The sequence below is a fragment of the Hypanus sabinus genome, chromosome 2, assembly GCF_030144855.1.
Source record: "Hypanus sabinus isolate sHypSab1 chromosome 2, sHypSab1.hap1, whole genome shotgun sequence".
In the NCBI taxonomy this organism is placed as follows: Eukaryota; Metazoa; Chordata; class Chondrichthyes; order Myliobatiformes; family Dasyatidae; genus Hypanus; species Hypanus sabinus.
In genome coordinates this window covers 36,500,019-36,524,287 of record NC_082707.1, presented here as the reverse complement: position 1 = coordinate 36,524,287, position 24,269 = coordinate 36,500,019, and the positions used below count along the sequence as shown (strand labels likewise).

Sequence of the window (24,269 nt, the reverse complement as noted above, 5' to 3'; positions counted from 1 at the left end):
ATTCATGAGTTACTGGGCATGCTCAGAGTCGAGAAGCTGAGGACTACTCCCCATCATCCACAGGGTGATCCTCAGCTCAAGAGATTTAATCAGACCCTGCTAGACATGCTCGGGACCTTGGAGATCAGCAAAAAGAGCAGGTGAAGTCAAAATATTGGACATCAGGCCCACAGTTACAACTGTACCCGAAATGAAGGTACAAGGTACTTGCCATACTATCTAATGTTTCGGCGTGAAGCGAGGTTGCCCACTGACCTTTGTTTTGGTACTGACAAGGGCAACATACCACTGAAGACATCTGAAGTATATGTCTGATTCGAGAAGGGAGCTGAAAAGGATAGCTGGGGTCGTGACTGCAGTCAGAATCAAGGAAATAATAGGAGGTATGATCAAAAGGTGAAGTTCTCCCAACTCCTGCCGGGGGACTGAGTACTCATAAGGAATTTGGGGCTCCCTGGGAAGCATAAGTTGGCTGATCGTGGGTGGCTATGGCCTATGTGGTGGAGAGTCAGATGCCGAATCTACCAGTTTTCCGGGTGAAACCAGTGGATGGGAATGGGCCTGTCAAGATTCTCCATTGCAACCACCTTCTGCCTCTGGGACAAGAGGTGCTGGCTGACCCAGAGTCCGACCTGGAGCCTACACCTAGTAAGAGGACTCTGCGGTGATGCGGAGCGACTGCAGGACCAGCAGCAGGAGAGGTCAGGCCGGCCCCCGCCCGAGAGGGATAATAATTCAGAGGATGAAGAACTGGGGGTGTCGTATATGCTTCCTTTTGTTAACTTCCCACTGATCGAGGAAGAGACTCCCAACCTTTCTCCCGCTGTGTCAAGTGAAATCGGGAGGGCTATCTGTGGACAGCCTGGGGTGCAGCGGGACCCTGCAAGGGATGTAGCAGGGCTTAGCCAAGGGACAGAGGGGTCCGAGCTGCAGGTGGGCATGAGTGATAGGCTGGGGGAGGCCTCGCTAGGTAGACCAGTAGTGTCGGAACCTAAAGAAATAGATGAATGGGAACACAGGGCTCAGGGAATTAGGAGACCACTGGATAGGCTGGCCTATGTAGCACCGGGGGAATAGAGTGTGGCCCCTACTGTTTTGGGGAGCTACGTCACTGCCTGTTACACTTTGATTGGACTTTTGCTTTGTAGGAAGGGTTGGCAACTGATCTCAAAGTCATGAGCGCATGAGTAAATTTGGTGGAGGGAGAGTGTAACGCCCTAGAAAAGGGTTCACTCTAATGTAATGGTTTCTCTGTAGGTGCAATGTTTGGGTTATGATGAGAGATAATGTGGGCTTGGAATATGCACTGGCCACTGAGGGGAGGTGTTTTTCTTTCTTGTGTGCCCGAGAGAAGGGATTCGCAGTCCTTTGTCGGGGAGAGGTGAAGAGAGAACATGTAAGTGGAGAGAGTTGGTAGACCGCAGGATGGAATGGACTTGGAGTGAGGGTCCGGGAGTCGACAACGTTCGGAGGAGATCGATGGGGAACGAATGAGCAAAAATCCATGAGCTCCAATGTGCACATTAGACTGTTTCATTAAAATGAGCCTTTTTCCTTTTCTTTACTAACCCTATAGTCAAATTAAGAATTATAAAGCTCAATCATTTAATTGCATATGGTGTACTGTCTGATATTTTATGGTACGGATTTGTAACCAGGCAACACATGACGCAGCATCCACACAAACAAAATTTTTTAAGTTTGGCCAGGCTGGAGGCTGTCTTCCCCTAGACTAAGGCTGCTGGCCGAACCTGAGGGTTACATATGTTTTATCAGTCGTAAACACTTCCATATTGTCAATGTAAAATATACTATGGTGCATTTTTTTTTGTCTGATTTTAAAGTAACGCTGAGAGAAAACAGAGTGAATTCTAACTACCATCAAGACATTCCCTAACTTCCCTGGGAATTCTTGAAGCTAACTCTGACCAAATTAGAACAAACTCATTTCCAAGTCATCATGAGAAACAAAACTAAACAATAAAATAAGGATTTTTAGAGACACATACAGTTCTTTTATCCCAAATACCCAAGAACAGAAGTATTGTGAAGCCAACTAAGGATGCTAATATTAACACATTCTGCAGATGCTGGAAATCCAGAGCAACACACACAGAATGCTGGAGGAACTCAACAGGTCAGGCAGTATCTATGAAAATGATTGAACAGTTGATGTTTTGGGACTAGAATAGGGAAGATGCAAGAATGAAAAAGTGAGGGAAGAAAAAGGAGTACTAGCTAGAAGGTGAAATGTGAAGCCAGGTGGGTGAGGAAAGTAAAGAGTTGAAGCTGATAGGAGTGTCAGAAATGGACCAGGTGAATTAAGGGCAGGATGGAAATTATAGTCAAAGTCGATGAAATTGATGAGCTCAGCATTGATACATGAAGTAACACCAACGCAGTCATCAATGTAGTGCAAGAAAAATTGGGGACCCTTACCAGGGAAGGTGCAGACGATGAACTGTTTTGCATAGCCAATGAAAAGGCAGGCATTGCATTGGTGTATCTATTGTATCCAGTGTTTCCGATGCAGCCTCCTCTACATTGGAGAGACCTGATATAAATTGGGGGACCACTTTGTTGAGCACCACCATTGCATTTGCCAAAAGTGGAATTTTTCGGTGGCCAACCATTTTAATTCCTATCCCCATTCCCATTCTGACATATTGGTCCACTGCCTCCTCTTTTGCTACTCTCAGGGTGGAGGTGCAAAACTTCATATTCTATCTAGGTAGCCTCCAACCAGATGGCATGAACATCAATTTCTTCTTGCAGTCATTATTTTTCTCTACCCCTTCTCTCTTCTTCTATTCCCACCCACCTGGCTTCACCTATCACCTTCTAGCTAGTCCTCCCATCTTTTTATTCTGTTGTCTTCTCCCTTCCAATTCTGAAGCAGACTTAACTCAAAACATCGACTCATTTCCATAGCTGCTGCCTGAGCCACTGAGTTCCTCCAGCATTTTGTGTGTGTTACCAATATTAACTATTATCTTCTAACATGTCCTATATTTTTACCAAAATAAATCTACTTAGAAATATTAATGTTGACCTCAAAATCTAAATTTCTACTGTCCTAGTGATTTTTTTTTTGACAAAAATCAATCATAGCCTGACTTTGCCACAATGATTCATGGCCTATTTCTCCTTTATGTTAAAGAAGTGGAGGCTTTGGTTTTTAAACAGGTCACAGTAAGTAAAAAGACACCCGGATGGATTTTCATCTTGTTGCCACCAGGGTGTAGAAGTAACATTAAAGAAACAGCTTGCCATTCAGTTGGTTAATACCTTAAGTCTCACATCAAGCAGCAAGAGGAAACAAATAAATAAAAACTCAACATTACAAACCAAAATCAAATTCCACTTACCTTCTATGACAGCATACTGCACACATTTTCCTGGAGTGGCATTAAGAAACTCCATTAACTCCTTGTTGATTTGAAATTGTGGGGCTTCCTAATATTAAACAAAGAAATAAATGATGTAGTGGGAAACCACTGGAACCAGAATGTGCTATTCAGCACATTGAGTTACATTTTGCTGCACTCTCACTTTAAGTCTAATGATACCAGATCTGTACACAATAGTACACGTGTAGTCTCAGTAAGAGTTACAATCGAAACAGCTACAGATATGAAAGATGAAAAAAAAATTATGCAGAACTAGAGATTGTTCAGAGACGTGAGGTCAGTGTTTCCCAATATTTTTAGCCTAATGCCCCCCAAAGCACCTTCATACTTGCCAACGACCCTCTTAGGCACAATATACCTTTCTGGCACCCCCATAAAAACATGCCTACCGTATGCCAACATGAGAAAAATGACCCTGCTTTAAATTTGTACTTGTCTTTAAACCTAGCTTACTCAGTACCCGTGTGCTGTACAGCAGCTTCAATATCATTGTGGTCCTTGAGGTTGATGGTTTTTAGCAAGAGTTGAAATATCTAGTTCAAGTTGTGACAGCAAAAGCCTTAAGTCCCCACTCATAACAATGTTCAAGCAGTTGTTTTTTTTTGTATGTGAGTATGTGGTTCTCTTTCAACAAGGTAAGAGGATGGAAATGCAATGAAGAGGAGATTGGCTCTTCTCCAAAGATCAAGAAACTTTGTATCACAGTGTAGCCACATATCACAAAAGTCAACATTTCTGAAAAGCATTTTTCCTTCTGAATTCTGAATGTTCCATTCTGAATTTTGACAATTTCTTTTTGCAAGCTTTCTTCCTGTTCTTCCACCTTGCAAAGAAATGGGTTAATTACCCAGTCTGATTTTCCAGATTGTTCAAATCCTTGAATAGATTCTGAAAATCCTTCTTCAGTGACTGCAGGTGTAAGAAGTACTCTTGCAAATCACTGTCGGTGAAAGAGGGTGCCATACTTCTCATGCAGGGAAAGTGTATGAACATTTTCACCCAATGTTTTGCTTATCTATTTCCAATTTTCTGATAAAAGTGGCCACTGCACTTTTTGCTTGGATTAAATTGAAATTCTCACCCTGCAGTTTCATATTTAGAACGATCATTTTGCCATGTCTTCACGTAGAAGTTCAAGCTTTTGTCGACTTTGAGCAAAATTTCAACCACAGGGTCAAAAAGAGTAAAGAAACATTTTAAGCAGCAGTCTTTAGACAGCCAATGCATTTCAAGCATTCATCATTATGTTGGCATAACTGGCAAAATATTCTGCTATTTAATGGATGAGCTTTAATTTTGTTGCTAACAGATATTACAAGAGTCATGCTGGATAAAAGTCACCGGCTGAGGTTTTTGTCTGTGAGATGTCGATGATGGATTGCAAACAGACTTGGAATTTCTTTTTTCATAAATGCCACGAAACCAGCATGGTGACCTGTCATATATGGTGCTCCATCTGTTGCACAAGAAATCATGTTCCTAATCGGAATACTTTTGTTCTCAATACATTTGAGCTCATCATAGATTGATTCCCAGTTGACTTTTTATCAAGAGAATTTCTTTATAAACTTATCCATTTTTGATAAATTGTATTTTTGTGTCATTAGCAATGCCTCGTTGTCTCACACATTTGAGACACAGTTGTATCTCAAATTCTGTTTTTTGTAGCTCTGTGCGTAGTTGATAGTCAATGTTTTCACTCATTTCATCAATACAAGCTACAGGTTATTACTCACAGGAAATGATTTTAAAATACCAGTATCCATTTTGAGAACTCTTCTGAGCACTTCTGAAACAGTAGGCATTATTAATCTTCCACCAATTGTACGAGATTTTCCACATTTTGCTATCATTTTTGAAATGTTATAAGAAGCAATAAGGCCAATATTATAGTCATTTTTAGCTTTCATGGCCAATAACTCAAGTATACAACATTTTACAAATGCTCCTTTCATCTTCCAGAACTGAGCAATACCATAACTAGTCTTTTCAGGGTGTCTTTTACAGAAGTGTTCTTATAATCTTAATGGTTTCATGGCTTCATTAGACAGTACAGTATTACAAATAAGATGCATGGGGCATTGCTGATCTAATGGAATGGAATAAACCCATACTCCAGGTATGTAACATCGTATTGACACACTTTCTGTAGTTTCTGTTTCTTAGCAGGATTAGAATTCAAGTCCTTCAGACTCATATTTATGAGTTGTACATATTTATATATGCCTACATATTTATCCTTCATTAATGGAGATAAATTAACACAGACTGGGAATACAATATCAGATGTTAACAACAGCAGCCAGTTGACAAGGTCGGTCAGGTCTCACACATCAAGTTAGGATGGCACTTACCCCCTGAAGAATCTTGAATGCCCCCCCGATGACTTCCATTTCCCCAATGCGCCCTTCAGACATGTAACTGTCCCCGTTGCGTATCACTGCTTTGGGCCAATGGTTATTAAGTGTGTTATTAATGAAACGCAATTAATGAAACAGGAGTTAGGAAAGAAGCTAAGAAGCAGAACCTCAAAGGTAGTAATCTTGGGATTACTTGCTCTGCCATGCGACAGTGAGTATAGGAATAGAGTGAAGTGGAGGATTAATGTATGGCCGAGGGATTAGAGCAGAGGGCAGGGATTCAGATTCCTGGATCATTGGGACCTCTTCTGGGGCAAGTGTGACCTGTACAAAAAGGACGGGTTGCACTTGAAACCCAGGGAGACCAATATCCTGGCAGGGAGGTTTGCTAAGACTATTGAGTTTAAACTAGAATTGCTGGAGGGTAGGAAATGAACTGAAGAGATGGAGGAAAAGGCGGTTGGCTCACAAATAGAGAAAGCTTGGAGAGAGTGTGAGAGGGAGGATAGGCAGGTGATAGAGAACCTGCTCAGACCAATGGTTTGAGATGTATCTATTTTAATGCAAGGAGTATTTTGAACAAAACGGATGAGCTTAAATCGTGGATCAGCACCTGGAGCAATGATGTTGTGGCCATCACAGAGACTTAAATGGGTTAGGGACAGGATTGGTTACTTTGAGACCAGGTTTCAGATGTTTCAGAAAGGACAGTAAGGAAGGCAAAAGAGGTGGGGGCATGGCACTGTTGATCACAGATGGCATCAAGGCTGCAGAAAAGGAGGAAGTCATGGAGGGATTGTCTATGGATTCTCTATGGGTGGAAGTTAGAAACAGGAAGGGATCAATAAATGTACTGGGTGTTTTTTATAGACCTCCTAATAGGAACAGGGACTTCAAGGAGCAGATAGGGAGACAGATTCTGGAAAGGTGTAATAATAACAGGGTTGTAATAGCGGGAGATTTTGACTTCCCAAATATTGATTGGCTCCTCCCTAGAGCAAGGGGTTTAGATAGGGTGGAGTTTGCTAGTTGTGTTCAGGAAGGTTTCTTGACACAATATGTAGATAAGCCTACAAGAGGAGAGGCTGTACTTGATCTGGTATTGGGAAGTGAACCTGGTCAGGTGTCAGATCTCTCAGTGCATTTTGGAGATAGTGATCACAATTCTATCTTCTATACCATTGCAATGGACAGGGATAGGAACAGTCAAGTTAGGAAAGTGTTTAAATGGAGTAAGGGGAAATTTAAGGCTATCAGGCAGGAACTTGGAAGCATAAATTGGGAACAGGTGTCCTCAGGGAAATGTACAGAAGAAATGTGGCAGATGTTCAGGGGATATTTGCATGGAGTTCTGCATATGTATGTTTCAATGAGACAGGGAAAGGATGATAGGGTAAAGGAACCATGGTGTACAAAGGCTGTTGTAAATCTAGTCAAGAAGAAAAGCTTAAGAAAAGTTCAAAAAACAAGGTAATGATAGCAATTTAGAAGATTATAAAGCGAGCAGGAGGAAGCCTAAGAATAAAATTAGGAGAGCCTGAAGGGGCCATGAGAAGGCCTTGGCGGATAGGATTAAGGAAAACCCCAAGGCATTCTACAAGTATCTGACTAGCAAGAGGATAAAATGTGAGAGAATAGGACAAATCAAGTGTGACAGTGGAAAAGTGTGTATGGAATCAGAGGAGATAGCAGAGGTACTTAATGAGTCCCTTGCCTCAGTATTTACTATGGAAAAGGATCTTAGCAATTGTAGGGATGACGTACAGCAGACTGAAAAGCTTGAGCATATATACATTAAGAAAGAGGATGTGCTGGAGCTTTTGGAAAGCATCAAGTTGGACAAGTCACTGGGACCAGACGAGATGTACCCCTGGCTACTATGGGAGACAAAGGAGGAAATAGCTAAGCCTCTGGCAATGATTACAATGATTCTCATCAATGGGGAATGGGAGAGGTTCTGGAGGATTGGAGGGATGCGGATGTTGTTCCTTTATTCAAGAAAGGGAGTAGAGATAGCCCAGGAAATTATAGACCAGTTAGTCTTACTTCAGTGGTTGGTAAGTTGGTGGAGAAGATCCTGAGAGGCAGGATTTATGAACATTTGGAGAGGCATAATATGATTAGAAAAAGTCAGCATAGCTTTTTAAAAGGCAGGTTGTGCCTAACGAGCCTGATTGAATTTTTTGAGGATATGACTAAACATATTGATGAAGGTAGAGCCGTAGGTGTAGTGTATATGGATTTCAGCAAGGCATTTGATAAGGTACCCCATGCAAGGCTTATTGAAAAGCAAGGAGGCATGGGATTCAAGGGGATATTGCTTTGTGGATCCAGAATTGGCTTGCCTACAGAAGGCAAAGAGTGGTTGTAGACGGGTCATATTCTGCATACTGGTCGGTGACCAGTAGTGTGCCTCAGGGATCTGTTCTGGGACCCCTACTCTTTGTGATTTTTATAAATGACTCGGATGAGAACGTGGAGGGATGGGTTAATAAATTTGCTGATGACACAAAAGTTGGGGGTGTTATGGATAGTGTGGGCTGTCAGAGGTCACAGCGGGACACTAATAAGATGCAAAACTGGGCTGAGAAGTGGCAGATGCAGTTCAACCCAGATAAGTGTGAGGTGATTCATTCTGGTAGGTCAAATATGATGGCAGAATATAGTAGTAATGGTAAGACTCTCGGCAATGTGGAGGATCAGAGGGATCTTGGGGCCCAAGTCCATAGGACACTCAAAGCTGCTGCGCAGGTTGACTCTGTGATTAAGAAGGCAAACGGTGCATTGGCCTTCATCAATCGTGGGATTGAGTTTAGAAGCCGAGAGCTAATGTTGCAGCTATATAGGACCCTGTTCAGACCCCACTTCTGGGCACCTCACTACAGTACAGATGTGGAAACCATAGAAAGAGTGTGGACAAGATTACAAGGATGTCACCTGGATTGGGGGCATGCCTTATGAAAATATGTTGAGTGAACATGGTCTTTTCTCCTTGGAGTGACGGAGGATGAGAACTGACCTGACAGAGGTGTATAAGATGATGAGAGGCATTGATCGTGTGGATTGTCAGAGGCTTTTTCCCATTGCTGAAATGGCTAGCACGAAACGGCACAGTTTTAAGGTGTTTGAAAGTAGGTACAGAGATGTCAGGGGTAAGTTTTTTTATGCAGAGAGTGGTGAGTGCGTGGAATGGGCTGCTGGTGACGGTGGTGGAGGCGGATGCGATAGGGTCTTTTAAGAGACTCCTGGATAGGTACATGGAGCTTAGAAAAATAGAAAGCTATGGGTAACCCTAGGTAATTTCTAAGGTAAGGACATTTTCGGCTCAGCTTTGTGGGCCAAAGGGCCTGTATCGTGCTGTCAGTTTTCTATGTTACTTCTCGTCTGTAGAACTGCATTGAAATTGAGTGATTCAGTTCACTTTACGCATAGCACATAACATACTCCTTACATAAACATCAAAATGAATTGCAATCATTATAACTGTTTTTCTCTTTGTTTTACCATCATGTCCTTATTAACTCCGGGGATCTCCCATCCACTGCCAGCAACCTCATAGTTCCCTTACACTGCACTTCCCGTTTCTACCTCCTACCCAGCATCAACAAATCTGCCTGTTCAAGTTGACCCATAGTTTCTGCTTGTTCCTACCCCAATGACTTGTATCTGCATACCTGGACTCTGTTTTATTCTCCCTGGTTTCGTCCCTTCCTACCTACATCTGTGACACTTCACATGCTCTGGATCCTTTCAATGATTTCAGTTCCTTGCTCCCGATTGTCTCCTTTTCACTATGGCCACCCAGTCGCTATACACTTCTATCCCTCCATCAGTTGGGCTATAAAGCTCTACGCTTCTTTCTAGATAAGAAACCCAACCTGTTCTCCTCCACAACCATTCTTCTCCATCTGGTGTAACTGGTCTTCACTCTCAATAATTTCTCCTTCCTCCAAACCTCCAAACCTAAGCTGCAGCCATGGGCACTCGCATAGTTCCCAGATATGACTGCATTTTTGTTGGCTATATAGAATAGTACATCTTCCAAGCCTACACTGGTATCACTCCCTAACTTTTCCTAAACTACATCAACGACTGAATTGGTGCTGCTTCCTGCATCCACACTGATCTTGTTGACTTCATCACCTTTACCTCCAACTTCCACCCTGCCCTCAAATTTAGCTGGTCCATTTCCAACACCTCCCCACATTTCTCAATCTCTCTGTCCCTATCTCTGAAGGCAATTTATCTACTGACACCTTTTGCAGATCCACTGCTTCTCACAACTACGTGGACGAGACTTCTTCCCACTGTCATTTGTAAAAATGACAACCCCTTCTTCGCCACATCTGTTCTCAGGATGAGACTTTTCACTCCAGAACCTCCTTCTTTAAGGAAAGGGGTTTCCTTCCTCCACTATCAACACTGCCCTCACTCGCTTCTCTTCCATTTTGCGCACGTCTGCCTTCACATCCTCCCGCCACCCTACCACCCCAGCAGCCTCTGTGTCCAGCACATAAATTCTCCACAATTTCTGCCATCTCCAATGGGATCTCGCCACCAAGCACATCTTTCCCTTCCCCTCTCTTTCCAGTTTCCCCAGGGATCGCTCCCTACGCGACTCCCTTGTCCATTCATTCCTCCACACTCATCTCTCTCCTGGCACTTATCCTTGCAAGTGGAACAAGTGCTCTAGTTGCCCCTACTCCTCTTCCCTCACTATCATTCAGGACCCCAGACAATCCTACCAGGTGAGGTGACACTTCACCTGTGCGACAGTTGGGGTCATCTACTGCATCCGATGCTCTCGGTGAGGCCTCCTGTATATCAGAGACTTGACATAGATTGGGAGACCAATCTATCCAGAAAAAGCAGCATCTCCCTGTGACCACCCACTTCAATTCTACTTCCCATTCCGCTAAGTCAGACCACGACCTCCTCTACTGCCATGATGAGGCCACACTCAGATTGGAGTAACAACACGTTATATTCTGACCTGATGGCATGCACATCGGTTTCTCAAACTTCCAGTAATTGCCCCACCCCCCTTCAGCATTCCCATTCACGTTTTCCTCTCTCTCCTCATCTCATTCCCTCCCTATTACCTCCTTCTGGTGCTCCTCCCCCTTCCCTGTCCTTCATGGCATTCTACCCTCTATCAGATTCCACCTTCTGCAGCACTTTCTCTTCCAGCTATCAGCTTCCCAGCTCTTTAGTTCACCCCTCCTTCTCTCCCAGTTTCACCAATCACCTACCACCTTGTACTTATTCCTCCCCTCCCAACTTCTTGTTCTAACTTCTCATCTTTTTTTCCAGTTCTGATGAAGGGTCTCAGCCTGAAAAGCAGACTGTTTACTCTTTTCCATAGATGCTGCCTGGTCTGCTGAGTTCCTCCAGCATTTTATGTGTGCTGCTTTCTCTTTTTTTACTGGTCTCTCACTCTCTTTGTATAAAAAAAATTGCTAACATTGTAAATGCTTTTCTCTCTGCCTTTAGAAGTCCCTCTTTGTTTTCCTTTGTTTCACCAATTCTTTTTTTTTAAAGAACAGTCTTATTTTGTAAAATGTTTACAACATTAAAACTCCTTTTTAGAAAAACACTAAATCTAATGGAGGTTGGGGTAGATTACCTAAACACTCCAGCAAAGTGAGTGGATTATTCTGCCTCTTTAATCACTTAACCTAAGCTATTAGGCTATGGAGTTTATCTCCGTGCTGGGACAGGTAAACAACCTGATCTGGTGTAGGTTCCTGGAAATGTTGGAGGGGATGGAGATTCTTAAACAGGTGCATCCACCTCAGATAAGTGGTCCTCATCATAAGGATCAGGCCACTCTACTTCTATCATTACCTTTCCTAGACTTTGAAGGCACACAAGCACATACCTGGTCCACCTGATGGATGTTCTGGTCACAAAGGATTGTGGTGTATGCTGTTGGGACTATTGTTCCTTTGGTCAAATGATCTTAAATCCAAACAGCTTCACCACTCCTGAGCAGTGACAAAGCATTTGTTCTGCGTCTGAGATCACACTGTGTTGTCTCAAAATTTCTCACTTTGTCTAAGTCCGCTAAGTGAGGTTGGAGAAGGGAAAGAAGAACGGGCAGGTTTGTTCTCAGTCTCTACCCATTGACCGCTCTGGACTGTAACCATTCACAAGAGGAGCGGAGCGATAAGCTAACAGTGTTTTGTAGTGGTCTTTTGCCTTCAGTAGGGCAAACTGAACAGTTTGCAATGCTCTTTCAGCTTCTCCATTTCCTGTGGGGACTGTGGAGCGCTTGTCTGGTGTTTCAACTCACAGTCCTGAGCAAAGGCTTTGTATTCTGAGCAGCTGAATTGTGGGCCATTGTCTGACACAAGCGTCTCTGGTGTTCCATGGTGAGTGAATAAGTGCTGTGCAACTGCTGCTGAGGATGTAGGGGACAGCTTGGACACCTCAACATTCCATGAGTAGTAGTCTACAGTGAGGAGATATTTGTCTCTTTCCAGCTGGAAAATGTCTGTGCTTGCAATTTGCCACGGAAGGTCTGGGAATTTTGTGGAACAGACGGGTTCAGCATGATTTTTGTGTAGTTTTCTGCTTCCTTCACATTGCTTTATATAATCTCCCAGCCGTGTGCTCAGACCAGGCTATCACATGGACTGCCTTGCTTTTAGGTAACAGTTTCTGATGACTGGATGTCCTTGGTGGACTTGGCTGGTGATTTTGACATGCATAGAAGCAGTAACAATGAGTCTGGAGCCCAAACTACCAAGAATGGTGAATGTGGCTCTTTAAGTCTGTAAGTTCTGAGTTCCTGAGCTCCTTTTGGAACAGCTGGCCATCCATGCACACAGTACTGCATAACCTTGCTGTAGATTTGGTTGGTTTTCAACTCAGCACAAATTTTGTCCAGTTTACTCTGTGATGCAGGAAAGCTTTCATGTATCTGGGTTAAGTAGATGTTAGTATCTTCCATGAGGGCAGAGTCAACTTCCATCCACTCACTTTTGCATGGCATCCTTGACAGTGTCCGGGGTTGTGAACGATTTGCCTGGGACATGTTTAGTGTCACAACAGTATCGCATTAGCCTCATTCTGAATCTCTGCAGACGTGGAGGTAATTCATCCAATGTTTTGAACTGAGGAGGCTGACAAGGGGCTTGTGGTCTGTTTCAAATCAGAATTTAGTGCATATCAAGTAGCAGTGGAGGCCTTCACAAGCCCACATGAGAGCCAGCATCTCCTTTTCAATGTGGGCATAATATTGTTTAGCAGGGGTCAGTGCTCTTGGTGCATATGCCACCGGTTTCCATACACCACTGTGTCTTTCATGAGTACTCCCAGCGAGGCCAAAGGAAGACACATCTGCTGAGACCTTGGTTGCTTTGTTTGTATCAAAGAATGCCAGTGATGGCCGAGAGATAAGCTCTGCTTTAAATGATAAGAATGACTTCTCCTGTGGTGTGTCCCAGGTCAAATATTTCTCTGAGAGAGGAGTGGCTTTGCCTTCTCTGCCTAATCTGAAATTAACTTTCCCAGCTGGTTTACCATGCCAAGGAAACTGCAAATCTCTGACACATTCATAGGTTGTGCCACGTTCTGAACTCCTGCCAGTGTAAACTTTTTACCTGCTCTTTGTTTAACTCGTCTGTTTTGTTTGAGCTGAGCCCTACTGTCCCTTCTTTCTGTAGTCTTTCTGACTGCATCTTGTTTCCTTCCACATATCTCAGTTTGCTTTCCTGTGAATTGGTCTTTGAGTTTGGCCTGCACTGTTCTGCACTCCTAGTGGCAATATTTAAATTAACATTAAACCAAATCAATACTTCACACAGACAACGCAGGACATAGAACACAGTACTGGTCCTTCAGCCCTCAATGTTATGCTGATAAATATAAACCTATTTCATGATCAATCTAACATTTTCCTCCTACACAGCCCATAATCCTCCATTTTTCTTACATGCATGTACTTATATAAGTGTCTTTTAAGTACATTTGTCAATCCTAATCCATTATTTCATCTGCTTTGTCCTCCATGTAGTATATCAGTGTACTTATTTGACGTCCTTCTGAAGCCTAAGTAAGATTGCTTGCAACCTTAAATCTCTCAAAAGTGTCTGAGTCATCTCTTAAACACCCCTGATTTAGAGAAATCGAGTGTGTCTGAGGTCTTTATTAGGTACATAGATGCAGGTACAGCAGGTATTTGCTCCATTTTCCTGTTGGTTTGTTTATTGATTATTTTATTTCTTTGAACTACAAAAGTCTTCTCTTCTCTTGCCGAGAGTTTGACTGACTTCCCTGCTGTGTCTGTGTCTCTGTGGACTTCCCGAGGCTAGATGCCCACAGATTATGACAACGTATCCACTTGGGTGTAGGTCAAAGGTGTTGCCTAGCAACGACGGCCAGCTCTCGGCTCATGCTCATGGTGCATACATTTAGCAACTAGCATAAGCAGCATAATTGATAAGTCTCCGGATATTCTTCACAGATTTACGTGAACAAGAACCATCTCACTGTAATTTTGTCTTGTTGGGGATCTCACTTGGTCTATAGCACCAAGTCATCCACTTCTGAAACCACGTTGTGTTTGATATTGAAGGAGAGTGCAGAGCACATGAATACGCCAGCCTTGCAAAATATTCAACTAAACTTTATTGATAATCCAGCTTGTGAGCTCCTCCCATGTGGGAGTGGCTAACTGAGTGACATAGGAAGAACACTACACTTCTAACCCATAGCCGAGCTGTAATAGTGTTGTGCTAACCATTGGAGTTCGCAGTACAATCCTGTCATCCTGTCAGGAATTCCAAAGTCCTCCCCATGAAATACACGGGCTTCCTCTGGGTGCTCCGGTTTCCTCCCACAGTCCAAAGGCACACTGATTAGTAGGTTAGTTGGTTATTGTAAATTGTCCAGTGATTAGGTTAGGGTTACATTGGGAATTGCTGGCGGCGCAGCACTAAAGGCCAGGAAGGCCTATTCTGTGTTGTATCTCTAAATAAAAATAAGTAAACCATAGCATGTTGTCTTCTCCATTTACCCAATATACCAAAGCTTAATATAATTTAAAAATTGTATCAATCTTTGTTAGTATTTAAGATGCAATATTCAGTTACTTAGAGTAAATAAAAATACCTTGCAAAGGAACCCCCAAGAAATTAAGGTTCAAAATTAGGTATCACTTTCATAAGCACTGCCTTTCCACAAGAACAACGTACCCATGACAGCTCATTGGTCACCACCTCAGTTTCTAAGACTCAATTATTTTCAGCACTTAACAGGTCACGCAAGGTTCCAAGTAAATTTATTATCAAAGTACATATATGTCACCATATACAGTCCTGAGATTCATTTCCTTCTGAATATTAACAGTAATTACAAAGAAACACAATAAAATTAATTAACACTACACACGAGATGGACAAACAACCAACGAGCAATAAGACAGCAAACTGTGCAAATATAAAAAAGTAATAATAACAATAAATAAGTAATAAGTATCAAAATCATGAGATGAAGAGTCCTTGAAAGTTGAAAGCCCATAGGTTGTGGGAACATTTCAGTGTGGGGTGAGTGAAGTTACACACTCTTGTTGAAAAGCCTCATGGTGGAAGGGTAATAAGTGCTCCTGAACCTGGTTGCGTCGACCTTGAGGTTCCTGTTCCTCCTTCCTGATGGCAGCAGCAAGAAGAGGGCATGACCTGGATGGCGGGGTCCTTGATGATGGATCCTGCTTTCCTGCGACAGCACTTCATGCTGATGTGCTCAGTGCAAAAAGGGACTGCTGCTCAAGTGGTATGCTTAAGAGTTATTCAGGAAAATGTTTTTAGTCACATTTGTATTACAATGAGTTCTGACTTCTTGAAAGCAAATCACTTAAGAGTTTGTTGTAATGAGAATGGAGATGCTGAGGAAATAATGGGAATAAAATGCATCTTACCTTCAGCACTTTCACTGTTGTTCTTTTCCTTCTGTACAAGTAGTAAAACAACCCAGAAAATGCAAAGCTTGACCCCAAGCAGATTAGCTCAATGGAGGACACTGGAATCCTGTCCATGTTGTAGCTTGCAGCTATGGTGAGGCAATGTTCAACTTCAAAAACACAGAAAAGAGAAGGCTTAAACAAGCTGAAAAGCAGTTTTTGTTTTGTTCTTCTGATGGGAGGGCTGCACGTGTTGATCAGCTCTGGTTACCCAGGATATATGACACTCGCTGTTATCATTGAGCTGCTGTTGCCATAATGGTCAGGGGGAACAAATCCTACATTAATTAAACAAAAATAATAATTAAAAAGCGACTATGTCCTAATCTGGATGCGCTCACAGCATCCTGGGGGTCAGGAGATGTAGCAAGAGGAGCTGTAATATGCCCCATAGCTTGCACATATACTATATTCAGTGGTGATCCCTGAAGGGCACCGTTTAATATAGCAACTAATTCTAAAATATTAACAGGATTAAATTTCAAAGACATTTTAAACACTGAAGCAAAGGTTAAAGATTGTACTAAATGAAGAGAGGATTTATATAAGCAACTTGCTTAGGGTTTAGGTGAAAGTATTCAAAAATCAGATCTACAAACCAAAATTGGACAGGTTACTAAGATATATCAGATGTTACCAAGAGGGATGAAGGACCATGATGGAATTTGAAAACAATTTTAAAGATATGCCAGTAGCAGAATTGGGAGATAATTTAGATTAGTGGAAACAGGGCTGGTCACATGTTCAGTTTCAACACTCCTGTTCTATTTCCTCTCTTTTGCTCTAGTTTTCCTTCCTTGCATCACCTCTAACTTTGCTAAAGCAGTGTAGCAGTTAGCTTAGTTGCTTTCCAGACTAGTGGTCACCAATCAAGATTCAATTTTCACCACTATCTGTAAGCAGTTTGTACGTTCTCCCTGACACTGTGCGGATTTCCACAAGGTGCTCTGGCTTCCTCTCAAAGACGTACGGCTTGGGGGGGGGGGGGGGGCCTGATAGAGGTATTTAAAATTATGAAGGGGATAGATAGAGTTGACGTGGATAGGCTTTTTCCATTGAGTAGGGGAGATTCAAACAAGATGACATGAGTTGAGAGCTGGGGGAAAAAGTTTAGGGGTAACACGAGGGGGAATTTCTTTACTCAGAGAGTGGTAGCTGTGTGGAACGAGCTTCCAGTAGAAGTGGTAGAGGCAGGTACAGTATTGTCATTTAAAGTAAAATTGGATAGGTATATGGACAGGAAAGGAATGGAGGGTTACGGGCAGAGTGCAGGTCAGTGGGACTAGGTGAGAGTAAGCGTTCGGCATGGACTAGAAGGGCCGACATGGCCTGTTTCCATGCTGTAATTGTTATATGGTTAGGGTTAGTAGATTGTGGGCATACTATGTCAGCACGACGACTCTTGCGGACTGCCCAGCACAATCCTCGCTGAGTTGACACAAAACTATATACTTCACTATATGTTTTGATGTGCATGTGACAAATAAAACTAATCTTTACCTTTAAGTACTTCCAACATTTAGTTTTATTTCAAAATTTCAAAACCTTACTTTGAGTAATGAAAGGATGGTGGAAATTAGTCCACAGACTGAGCTTTGGAAAGAACTCAAATTTACAGTGAGGACACTTGCATAGTTAAATCTAGAGATGGTAAAGACTTTGATCACAGTTTCATCAGAAGAGCAGGAGTGGGAAATAAGATGATACAAAGGTATCAAATATGACACTGTGAACATGGAAAGATGCAAACTATCAAAAGGATATGAAATGGAAGTGGAATACAAGTTGGAAGAATGCAAATTACAAAAGTTATATGGTTTGGAAAATTTTCCACAGGGTCTTATAGATGAGCTGGATGCAAATTATATTGCTTTATCTTAAACAAAAGCTAAAATAAAGGAAGAGGTGGCTGGCAATGGATGAGAACATCAATAACAAATGCTTGGAATTCTATGATAATGATGCAGGAATGGACAGAAGCTACTGATATCAATTCTCTAGCTAAAGTTTGGAAAGAATAGAAGCATAGAAATACAATGCCCACCAGATCAGTAACATCTAACTTTTCCCTGTTCTGAAGAACGGTTATTGACCTGAAACGGTAACTCCTTTCCTACAGATGTAGCCTCGGTTTCTTAATAGTCCTTGTGCTTTCCAATTATACTCAGAATTCTGTGGCAAGTTTAATAAACAATTGGAAAAGTCTGCAAGTAACTTACACCAATGTAAAGGCCACAATAATGTCTTTTTAGCTCAACAGATTTTTAGCTTTTTCATAAAGCATCTATTGCTCATCTGAAATTACTGCATCAACTACCCATAACAGCAAGAGTCACTTCCCTATGACTTTGAAAATAAATTTCCACCAAGTACTGTGGGCTGTGAACACAATAGGTAGTAAAATTCATGCTGCATCACAAGTCTCACCAGAGGCTTGCAGCCTGTACTACAGAGCCAGGTTGATGATGAACCTGTAACAATTCCTTTATCACATAGCTCACCCTTTCAAAATCAAAAAATAATAAAATATACCTTAATTAAGAAAGAGGTATTTTTTCAATTATTTGTGGAGAAATTGGGGCTGTACTCCTGGGAGCAGAGACAGTAAAGTGAAGACTTGACAGAGGCTGAAATAGTTACAAACCATTGGGATCTCTCTTGAGGAAGGTATGACCTGTACAAAAGGCATGGGCTATGCTTGAACCCAAGGGGGGGGGGGGGGCCAATATCCTTGCATGCAGCGTTGTTTGGAAGGTTTTAAACTAATTTGGCAGGGGCATGGGAACCAACTTGAGGAGGCTGACGATGGGGCAGTTGGTATACAAACGGAGGCAGTGTGCAGTGAAACTGATAGCAAAGAAAAGCTGATGGAAGTCCAGAATTGCAAACAATGGGATGAGTTGCAATGTAAAGGGGGGACAAAATCCAAAAGGGTAATAAACACAGGACTTACGGTGCTAGATTTGAATGCATGCAGTATAAGGAATAAGGTAGATGAACTTGTAGTATGGTTACAGACTGGCACGTATGATGTCGTGGGCATCACTGAATCATGGCTGAAAAAAGATTAAAGCTTATCACATTGTATCAAAAGGCCAAAGAAGTAGTATTCTAAAGGCAGGATGACACAACTGTGGCTGACAAGTCAAAGCCAACATAAAAGCCAGAGAGGGGACATAATGGAGCAAACGTTAGTGGGGAGCTGGAGCATTGGGAAGCTTTTAAAAACGGAAGGCAACTAAAAAAGTCCCAAAGAAGGAAAAGATGGAATATGAAGGTAAGCTAGCCAATAACATTAAAGAGGATAACAAAAGTTTCTTTAGATATATAAAGTGTAAAAGAGGTGAGAGCAGATATTGGACCACTGGGAAATGAAGCTGGAAAGGCAGGAAATGGTGGATGAAATGAATAAGTATTTTGCATCAGTCTTCACTGTTGAAGACAATGGCAGTACACCAAAAGTTTGGATGTGCCTGGGGGCAGAAGTGAGTGAAGTTGCCATTTCTAGGGAGAAAATGCTTGGGTAACCTGAAGGCCTGAAATTAGATACATCATCTAGACCAGGTGGTCTATATTCCAGGGCTCTGAAAGAGTTGGAGGTATTAGTTATGATCTTTCAAGAATCAATACATTCTGGAATGGTTCTGGAGGACTGGAAAATTGCACATGTCACTCCACTCTTCAAGAAGGGAGACAGGCAGAAGAAAGGAAACTATAGGCCAGTTATTCTGACCTCAATGGTTGGAAAGATGTTGGGAGTTGATTGTTAAGAATATGGTTTTGGGGTACATGGAGGCATATAATAAAATAGGCCAAAGTCAGCATTGTTTACTTCAGGAAAATACTTGCTCGGGAGAGCACGTGCAGAGTCACCAGTTACCAGCGTCATCTTAAAATACCCAACAAATCTGTTGGAATTCTTTGAAGAAATAACAAGCAGGACAAAGGAAAATTGGTGGATGTTTTCAGAAGGCCTTTGACAAGGTACTATGCAAAGCTGCTTAGCAAGTTAAGAGTCCATGGTGTTACAGGAAAGATAATAACAAGGACAAAGTATTGGCTAATTGGCGGGAGGCAAAGAGTGAGAATAAAGGGAGCCTTTTCTGTTTGGCTACCAGTGACTAGTGGTGTACAAACAGGGGTCTGTGTAGAGACTACTTTTTACAGTATATGTCTAAGATCTGGATGACAGAATTGATGGCTTTGTGGCTGATTCAAAGATAGGTGGAGGGGCAAGTAGTGTTAAGGAAGAGAGACTACAGAAGGACTTACACAGAAATGGAGAATTGGCAAAGAACTGGCAGATGGAATATTGTGCTGGTTAGTTTATGTTCATGCACTTTGGTAGGAGAAATAGAAGCACAGTATATTTCCTAAATTGAGAGACGATTCAAAAATCTGAGGTGCAAAGGGATTTCGGAATCCTCATGCAGGATTCCCCAAAAGTTAATTTGCAGGATGAGACAGTGGTGAGGAAGACAAATGCAATGACTGCACTTGTTTTGCAAAGACTAGAATATAAAAGCAAGGATGGAATGGTGAGGCTTTATAAGTCTTCACCTAGAGTATTGTGAGCAGATTAGGGCCCCTTATCTAAGAACGGATGTGCTGACATTGAAGAGGGATCAGGAAAATGATTCCGGGATTGAAAGGCTTATCATATGGGGAGCTTTGGATGCCTCTGGGTCTCTACTCACTGTAATTTGTAAGAATGAGGGGGAAAATTTCATTGAGACCTATCAAATATTGAAAGGCCTTGAGAAAACAGATTTGGAAAGTACCTTTTCGATGATGGGGAAGTGTAGGACCAGTGGACACAGTCCAAGAATGGAGAGAACTCCGTTTAGAACCAAGATGAGGAGGAATCTGTATAGCCAAAGAATGGTGAATCTGTGGAATTCTTTGCCACAGGCGACTGTGGAGGCCAAGTCATGTGATACATTTAAGGCAGAGGCTAATAGATTATCGATTAATCAGGGCATGAAGGGATACGGGGAGAAGGCAGGTGATTGAGGCTGAGAAGAAAATGGCTCATCCATGACGAAATGACAGGAGCAGAATCGATGGGCCGAATGGCCTAATTCTGCTCCTATTTCATATGGTTTGATCAAATCTGAAATGAGCAACAAAAGCAAAGGAAACATTTCTGCTTACACGGGATTATTATGACCGCCAAAAATGTAGTGGGTGTACAGTTCACGCCAAGCTAAAAAAAAAGAGGACGATAGTAAAATAAAAATGAAACACTTCTACGACACCGTTAGTGATGTAGATAATTGAAACAACATTCTCCTTAGTAAATTATGGAATGGAGCATCAAAAAGTATATCAGCTTTCTATCAGTATGCCCTCTCATACTGCAAACCATCCCTCTGTAGAACTTAGCTATTCGCAGTCAGCCCTTTTTCCTCCTGCAACCACTACGCAACCGTCCACTCCGCGAGTTCCAAGCAGGAATATCACAGTTTACCCTTTGCAGCCTCTATAATGCCTTGTACCACGAACCTCGGCCCTTGAACAAGGACAAAACCCCGAGGCCCTTCACGCAAACATCCCTTCCTGACCTCAAGCTCTTCCTGTACCCAAAGGTCAGGTTGCCCAGGTAACGCCGCAAACCTCAATTCAATTCTTTGATCATTCTTTCTCCTCCAGCTCTTTCTTCTCTCTGATGAGCGAACAGCGAACCCCAGCACCAGGACATATAATCAGTTTGTACGCACAAAGTTTATCCATCACAATTGCAGCAATCCGCCGCTAAGACAGCGACGATGCTGCGGAATTCTGGGACTTGTAGTTCTCTATCAACCCACGTTGCCTCGCGTTACAACGCATGTGGCATTCTGGGATTTGGAGTCCGAAGTGAAACTGTGGCCCTATCCCTCTGCCATACTCCTCCTTGCGCATGCGGCTTTGAAGTTTTGTAGTACTCGGTTATACTTATGACTGTGTGGCTTAGTACAACTCCGATGCCTTATTTAAGTTTGTGACGTTCCTGCTATCGTTGGCCGAATCAAAGGTGGTGGTGAATCAGCATATAGGAGGGAGATTGAAAATTTGGCTGGGTGGTACAGTAACAACATTTACTTATTGCTCGTTTCCCATTCCCTTTCTCACCTTATCTCCTTGTCCGCCCATTGCTTCCCTCTGATGCTCCCTTTTCTTTCTGCCATGGCCTTCTATCTCTTTTACCAATTTACTGTCCTACTCCTCGGCTTTTTATCTCCAGTTCTGTGTTGATGGTTGTAGGATAATTGAATCTAATGGTGTGGGACCTAAAGCTTCTGTACCTCTTTTCTGTTGCAGCAGCAAGAAGAGCGAAGAGGCCTGGATGGTGGGGGTCCTTGATGATGGATGCTGCTTTCTTGTGGCAGTGTTTCATGTAAATGTGCTTATTGGTGGGAAGGGCTTTGCCTGTGATGGACTTGGCCATGTCCACTACTTTCTATGGCCTTTTCCATTCTTGAGCATTGGTGTTTGCATAACAAGCTGGGGTTCAGTCAGTTAGGATACCCTCCAATATGGATCTGTAGGAGTTTCTCAAAAGTTTTTGGTGGCATGCCAAATCTTTGCAAACTTCTGAGGAAGTAAGAGGTGCTGTTGTGCCTCCTTTGTGATAGCATTTGGGTGCTAGTCCCAGGACAGATCTTCTGATGTGCTGACACTGAGGAATTTAAAGCTACTGAACCTCTCCACTTCATGGATCTCCAGCTTCTTTTTCCTGTTGTCAATAGTCAGCTCTTTGGGTCCACCAATGTTGAGTTAGTGGTTGTTGTTGTGGCACCATTCAACCATATTTTTGTTCTTCCTATATGTCAATTCATCACTACTTTAAATTTAGGCAATGAGTCATTTTGTCAGCAAAGTTTAATATGGAGTTGTACTTAGCCACACAGCTATAAAGTGAGTACAGCAGAGGTGTAAGCACACAGCCCTGTGGTGCACCTGTGCTGATGGTGAGAGTGGAGGAGATGTTGTTGCCATTCCAAACTGGCTGGTGTCCACCAGTGAGGAAATCAGGAATCCAGTTGACCCAGGTCTTGGAATTTAGTGGTGAGTTTTGAGGGGATGATAGTGTTGAACGCTGAACTGAAGATCGATGTGAGACATGAATCTTTGTTGTCCTGGTGTACCAGAGCTGAATGAAGGCCCCTGCTGTGAAACTAGGTAAATTGGAATGAATCCAGGTCACCCCTCGGGCAGGTGTTGATATACTTCATGACCAATCTTTTGAAGCACTTAAAGGATGTAAGTGCTGTTTCTCAATCACTGATGCAGGGTACTATGTTCTTGTGGTATGAATGATACCTGCATGAAGCAGGTGGGCAGATTGCCGAAGCAAGAGTTTGAAGGTGTTTGTGAATGCGCCAGCCAGTTGAGTAGCACAGGTCTTCAGTACGTGGCCAGATGTTTTCTGTGGATTTGCCCTCCTGAAGGATGCTCACACTTTGGCCTTGGAGATTGAGATCACAAGGTCTTCAGCTGTTAGTTGGGGTTCGTGAAGGTGCCTCAATTTTTCTGTTCAAAGCAAGCACAAAAACCATTGAGCTCATCTGGGAGTGAAAACCCATTGGCATTTATGTTACTTGGTTTTGCTCCGTAGGAGGTGATGGTATTCAAGTCCGGCCACAGTTGTTGAGCATTCCGCTGTAATTCAAGTTTAGGCTGGTATTGCCCTTTTGTATCGAAGATGGCCTTTTGGAGGTCATACCTGTTTTAGTCTCCCAGATCACCATCCCTGGGAACCGCCAATCTAGCTCTCAATTGCAAATCACTTGGTTTATCATGGTTGAGGAACACTGAATGATCTTTGAGGACACACTCATCCATGCAGGTCTTTATCTGAAACCACAAACAGTCTGCCTGACCAAGAGGAGGAAATCTTCATCAGAGTCAGCATCATTTTGTTACAAAATCCCGTAACTGGGTCACTTATCAGCAAAGACAGAGAGGTCCGTTGAAGTCTGATGGTACTATTTTTAAAAGTATTTATTGATAAAGGGCACAAAAATAAGATTAATGCAAACATACAGATAATATACATCATCAATACTAAATCTAAAGCGCGGGTATAATAATAACCAATAAGAAATAGCTCTATCGTTATCTAGGGGATAATGTATTGTCCGATGGAAAGCTAACAGTCACTGTTAGTTCGTTCAGGCTGCAGCGTTTTGGGTTTAAGAGCGAGGCGGTTTAAACTTGCCCAGGTCTTTTATGATGCCAATCCATTGAGTCAGGGGAGTGGGTTTCCCCGTTGTTAGCTAAAAGGCGTTTTCCGTGGTTCCAGCCACCAATTCCAGCAACGGAACTGAACGCACGTGGCCTCCTTCAGATGACTTCCTGCTGTTACGTGGTCGCTTAGCGTTTCTTCTGGTGCGTCTGAGGGGCTGTTCCTACAGACCCTCTTTTATCCTGACTCGCAGGGTCGTAGATGTCAATCAGGTTGGGGGTGTGCAATCTCTCCCGCAACCAGCCCACTTTGCCTGAGGGCGTTCACATAGTAGAGTCTTGAATCCACAACTTTGTCTTCCAGAG

General features: G+C 42.7%; 1 protein-coding gene across 8 annotated transcripts in view; it reads right to left on the bottom strand.

The window, feature by feature from the left end:
• mul1a (mitochondrial E3 ubiquitin protein ligase 1a) overlaps window positions 1-21,500 on the bottom strand; it is a 45,405-nt gene extending 23,905 nt beyond the window's left edge. The window contains exons 1-3 of one of the 8 annotated variants that reach the window (XM_059944114.1): window positions 21,351-21,500; window positions 15,693-15,844; window positions 3,369-3,456 (exon numbers count right to left, since the gene is read on the bottom strand). In XM_059944114.1, the coding sequence (XP_059800097.1) occupies window positions 3,369-3,456; window positions 15,693-15,809 (205 nt within the window). In that variant the 5' untranslated portion in view covers window positions 15,810-15,844; window positions 21,351-21,500. The other 7 variants (XM_059944102.1, XM_059944122.1, XM_059944092.1 and 4 more) reach the window with 7 other exon arrangements.
• Between the last annotated feature and the right edge of the window lie 2,769 nt (window positions 21,501-24,269).